The sequence below is a fragment of the Acomys russatus genome, chromosome 19 (genome assembly GCF_903995435.1).
Source record: "Acomys russatus chromosome 19, mAcoRus1.1, whole genome shotgun sequence".
Classification (NCBI taxonomy): domain Eukaryota; kingdom Metazoa; phylum Chordata; class Mammalia; order Rodentia; family Muridae; genus Acomys; species Acomys russatus.
In genome coordinates, this window is record NC_067155.1 from 43872591 (window position 1) to 43878351 (window position 5761).

At 48.3% G+C, this 5761-nt stretch overlaps 1 protein-coding gene across 1 annotated transcript; it reads right to left on the reverse strand.

Moving 5' to 3' along the window:
- Positions 1-808: 808 nt before the first annotated feature.
- On the reverse strand, positions 809-1030 carry LOC127202661 (cytochrome b-c1 complex subunit 8-like). Its single transcript, XM_051161359.1, has one exon. The coding sequence runs from the start codon at positions 1028-1030 to the stop codon at positions 809-811; it is 222 nt and encodes a 73-aa protein (XP_051017316.1).
- Between the last annotated feature and the right edge of the window lie 4731 nt (positions 1031-5761).

Here is a 5761-nt window from a genome sequence, read left to right on the forward strand (position 1 = left end):
CCACCCTGGGGTGAACTCGAGTGTCTTAGTCAGGGTTTCTTTGGCTGTGATAAAGCCCATTGACCAAAATCAACTTGGGGTAAATGATTTATTTCAGCTTACAACTCTCAGGTCACATTCCATCACTGAGGGAAGTCAGGACAGGAACTCAGGCAGGGCAGGAACCTGGAGGCAGGAACTGACGCAGAGGCTATGGAGGGGTGCTGCTTTCTGGCTTGCTCCACATAATTTTCTCATAGTATGCTTTCTTATACCTTCCAAGCCCAACTGCCCATGGTGGCATTGCTCACAGTGGGCTTGGTCTTCTCACATCAGCCATTAATCAACAAAGTGCCCCCACAGACTTGCCTACAGGCCAATCTGAGGGAGGCAATTCCCTCAGGGACCAGAATATTCTAAAACAACATGAAGTTAAGTCTGATGACCCCACACACACAAGCTTATGCCCATAGAAGCGTGCTGCAAGTCAGATGCCATGCCAAGAGTGTTACACGTGACTTGGAACTTCACAATGGCCACAAGAAATCAGGTACTAGTGTTACCCTTAGTGATGGGCAAGTTAAGACGAGGCAGAAGGGGATCAAGTATTTTGGTATCTCAGACACCACAGCCTGAACTGCAGAGATTATTATATTGCCTAAATGACCAGATATGGGCTGAAATGAGCTGAAAACGCCTAAGTATCATGGTATAGTTTTTAAAGTTTTTTTGAAAGCCCATAAGTAGTTTTTTATCTTCAAGACACTACAGTCCTCTCCCAGCGAACGGTCTTTCTAAGGCAGGAGACTGTCATCCAGATGTGTGCTGCTCACTCGCCATTTGCATACACGGCTGGATTCTTCCTTTTGGACTGCTCAAACTTCTGGCTCCACCGTGTGTAGATCAGATAGAAGACTACAAACGGTGGCGCCCTGTGCAGAATACACTCGTGAGTGAGGCATAGCACATTGGGGATACCTTTGCTGAAGAGTGACAAGCTATAGGAGATCGCATGCTGCATCCGTGTCAGGTCCCCAAACTGGCAGCCCATGGTGGCTGAGGCCCTGAGGACTGAAAATAGGCATGTGGCTGAGTATCACAAGGGGCTCCCACCACGCCACACCAGCCCTCAATATCGGGTCACCTCTACCTCCAGGGCACTGAGCCCAGACTTCCCTTATTTTATTATTTCTAAGTGTGTGTGTGTGTGTGTGTGTGTGTGTGTGTGTGTGTGTGTGCGCGCGCGTGCGCGCGCGCAATACCAAAGTAGGCCAGAAAAGGGTGTTGTATTCCTACAAAATAGATCTTCAAGAGTTGGACTCACAGTCAGGCAGTCATTAGCTAGCTGCCATACAAAGGGGCTGGGAGCCGAGCATATGTTTTAACAGCTAAGCCATCTGCCCACTACCTTCAATTGCTTAAAAAATTATTTCTATACGCTATTTGGGTGTCTTTGTATGTGTATGCAACATGAGTCATGGGGCAGCACAGTGACTCATTCCCTCCCCCTGGCTTCCACTTCTTAAAGTTTCTGCATCCTTCTAAAAACGGGACCATCAGGCTTGGGTCAAACATTTTAAACATGAGCTCGTAGTAGACATTCAATTCTTAGCGCTGGCTGACTACTTGGGGGAAGTTTCCTCTGACTGTCATAGATGCTGTTTTTGTTTTTGTGTTTTTTGTTGTTTTTGTTTTTGTTTTTCTGGTCCTTCCTTGAGAATTGAAGCATTTCTTCTGCTGCTGATAAAAAGTCCTTGCAGCAGAGAGCCTTTAACAAGTACTTCATCCTGGGATGAGAGAGGCTTAATCCGTAACGTGCTTGTTCTGAGTCTGAACACCAGAAACCATACAGAAGTGCCGGGTGTGGTGCTACACCAGGCAAGCAGAGACAAGCCGATCCCTGGGGCTTGCTGGCCAGCCTTGCCTACTCAGCAAGTTCCAGAGGAGCTGAAAGACTTTGTCCAGAAAAGGAAAATGATGGAGGCGGGCAGGAGATGGCTCAGTGAGTAAAGGCACTTGCTACAAAACCCTATGGCTTGCGTTCAATTCCCAAAGACCATGTGGTAGAAGGAGAAAACGGCTTCTGATCTCCACAATGTACTATGGGACTGTGGCCTCTTTTATGTTCACACACACACACACACACACACACACACACACAGATAGGGAAGAGGAGAACATGTGTGGTTTCCCGGAGGCAGGAATGTGGGGACCAGCAGACAGCACAGGGGTGAGCAATTCAGATGTGATGCCACAAGCTTTAAGGACAGGAGCAGAACAGAGCAGGACATTCACCAGTCAACCCCATGGCGCCAAACCCACTGTGGGGCTTACAGTGGCTAAGCTAACTCCCTTCAGCTCAGGGATGTTGCCTTCTGGCCTGGAGCCCACACAGCCTCTTTCTAAACACCGCCTTCAAAGACATGAGCTCAAAGGAATGAAAGCAAGATACATTTTCCAAAATCGAATTTCTGAAAACCCAAATGGCGAGTCAGGAACCACCATGTGGGGGCGCCATCACCTGGTGGACCCGGAATGGAGCCCAGGAAAGAGGTTGTGAGGATGGACAGGTGTGAGGGCTTTTTCCTGGGAAATGAAAACAGCCCACTCACCAGCTTCTCCCTGAAGCTCCAGCTCCTTCCAGCTGCTCAGGAACACACACTCCCTCCCTGTGTCCCGAGCTCGCCCACGTCTCATCCCCGTGCCTCTGATTAGACAACTTATGGTGATGTTGCCAAAAATCCCTTCCCAGGAAGACATATAAACATTGTCTATCCTTTCCCTCAAGGTCTTGACAACAAATGGAGGTCTGATTCCACCAAAATTCACAGTAGGAACCAATGGTTGTATTGGGCTTCCTTACAGAGCATGGCTCAGTGAGGGGTTACTTACAGGGGTGAGGGTGCCTTTACCCAGAAGGAACATCTCTCCCCTCCTCTTCCCTGGTATATATACTCCAGCCTTTCCTCCAGGCTACATTCAGTTTAGGGAGAGTTGCGTACAACAGGTGGTAGGAGCAGTTGGATACTCAGGTAAGGGTCTCACACCCCTCCAACACTCCACGAAGCAGTGTAAGCAATCAACACACCCAGCTGAGATGACCTTTTATAAGAGGGGGGGCCTTGGCTGAACTCCCCAAAATGGCTGTTGCTTTGCTCCAAGGATAGTCAGGACAAACGTGAAGACCCGGGGGGATTTGAAGGGCTTAGGGGAAGGGCATCCTGGAGTTAAGGAAGCTTGCCCAGTCTTTCCTGTGCTTTGCTGAAATGTTCGTGGGATGGAAAGGCTCATGAAGGAACCATGCAGCTTGGATGAAGGGTGTGACAGAAGGTGCTGCCAAGGCAGAAGCAGGTCATCGAATAACACAGTAGCTGTTAGAGGAGACAGTGCCACTCTGTTCCTTTCCAGGGAGAACTTGACAGAGGTGTGAGTTTGAGGCCAGCTTGGTCTACAAGGCGAGTCTAGGACAGCCAAGGCTACACAGGGAAACCCTGTCTTGCCCCCCCACCCCCCACCCCCCACCCCCCACCGCCGAAAAAACAAAAACAAACAAAAACCAGTGTGGATGGATCTGGGGAATGATGGTCAAAGTGTCTTCTGGCCTCCACATTTATATGTTTGCACACGCACACGCACACAGAGAGAGAGAGAGAGAGAGAGAGAGAGAGAGAGAGAGAGAAGAGAAGAAGAAGAAGAAGAAGAAGAAGAAGAAGAAGAAGAAGAAGAAGAAGAAGAAGAAGAAGAAGAAGAAGAAAAGCTGATTTAACTATCTCTCTAAGGTGAAAAAAATGTTAGAGCCCAGAGGACATTCTGTCTTCTGCACATGATATGGCTATAACATTGTGAACTCAGAGCAGTTTTGGTTATCTGCACAAGATCAAACAAGCCACGGTGATTGCATGGACAGCCTTGGTCCCTGGTAGGATTCCCACGCTCCAGGGGATGAGACATTCATATGTGAGCACCACCAACTGGACCTTATCAGGTTATTAGGAAAAAAAAAAAAAAACATGAAGATGGGAGGAGAGTACATGTTGAGTATGCAAGAGTAGGAGGGAACGGGGCTGGACAGGCTCATACTTTATTACATATATATATAAACGAAGAACAAAGAAAAAAAAACTTTAAAAACGACTTGAAGCCTCACCACAATGCTGTGGTATAGCCTCTAAATGGCAAACAATAACTTACTAAGGGGGTGGGGACCAGACAGAGGGGGTGCTTGAATACCATAGTGACGAGACTGTTTCCAGTCACGCCATCTGCATGTCACACAGCAAACCCCATCCACTTTCATTCTGAACAGGGATCGCTGAATAACCGCCAGGTCCTCAGGTCTTTTAAAGTCTGTTTTTAAACTTAAAGGTCTGACATTTCAAAGAGTGAGCATTATGGTTTGCATCCCATGGCCCTGGTGTGTTTGGGAGGCAGCTGCAATTCCAGACACATCAGCAGGGAAGGGATGTCTTTCTAGGCAAAGGTTCCACATTCCCTTGCTGGTCCCTGAACCCATTCTGTCCTGAAGGGGGCTCAGGAAGATGGGTCTGCATTCTGTTCTGCTCGGGAATGCACAGCAGCAGAACTTGGCTTGATCCCTAGAGGAATGTGGCATCATGGGAGGCTGGTTCATTCCCACCTGGGAACTGCTCATACTAGACCCAGCAAGGTGGAAACCATAGCTTTTTCAAGGCAAATTTTCTTGTCAGATGCCTCACCGTGAGATTTCAAAAAGGATGTTAGCTTTAAAGGTTTAATTTCGGGGCTGAGGAAATTGCACAGCTGGCAAAATGCTCGCTGTGTAGGAATGAAGATCTGAGCTCCACCCTGAGAAACCGCATAAAGATCCAGGTGTGGCGGTGCCCATTTGTAATCCAGCACCGGGGAGATGGATACAGGTGGATCCCTGGGGCTTGCCGAGCAGCCGGTCTAGCTGAATCAGTGAACCTGTAAGTCAGTGATTAACTCTGTCTCAAAACTTAAGGTGAAAAGGTCTGGGAGCCAGCTCACTGTGTGAACTCCTTGCTGTGTAAGCAAAGGCACCGGGCTTGGATGTACAGAATCCACAGAAAAAGCCAGCTGTAACTCCAGCAGATATCGAGAGCTCCCTTGGCCAGCCCATCTAGCCAAAACGGCAAGCTCCAGTTCAGAGAGATTTCACCTCAAAAAGCAAGGTGAAGACCGATAGAAGGCACTTACATCAACCTCTAGCCTCCATATGCACACACCATAAGCGCGCGCGCGCGCACACATACACACACACACACACACACACACACACACACACACACACCATAAGACTTAATACACTGTGGTACAACCTACCTTTACCTATAAGGCTTCTGTGCCGGGTCTCTAAGAAACACACAGATTCCAGAGCTATAACGGTGCAGAAATATGGCAGCCTGTTATCTTGATAATAAAAACACCTGACATTTATTGAGCACTTACCGACTATTGAATTTCTTCCATGAGGTATCAGCTGTAGCCAGTCCAGAAATCTGAGCTCATGCCAGGGAGGACAACAGAGAAAGTAAACGAGAGAGGACCACATACAAATATGTGGAAACAAGATGAGCTTCCTGGGGATTAAGTACAGCCTCCCTGCCCACACAACACCCTTCACACACACACAATACTAGGAACAACAGGCAGCTACTGTCCCTTCCAGTTTTCCTGCGTTCAACCCTCCAGTGACACTCAGGGAACTGTGATCTTTGTAACATTTGCTAGGTTCTCCCTGTGATAGCCTGACCTACCTGTCTCGCTCTCAGGACATTGCGCT

What these genes read in the sequence shown, in the direction of transcription:
- LOC127202661 (XM_051161359.1), bottom strand. Translation starts at nt 1,030, where the DNA reads ATGGGCTGCCAGTTTGGGGACCTGACACGGATGCAGCATGCGATCTCC.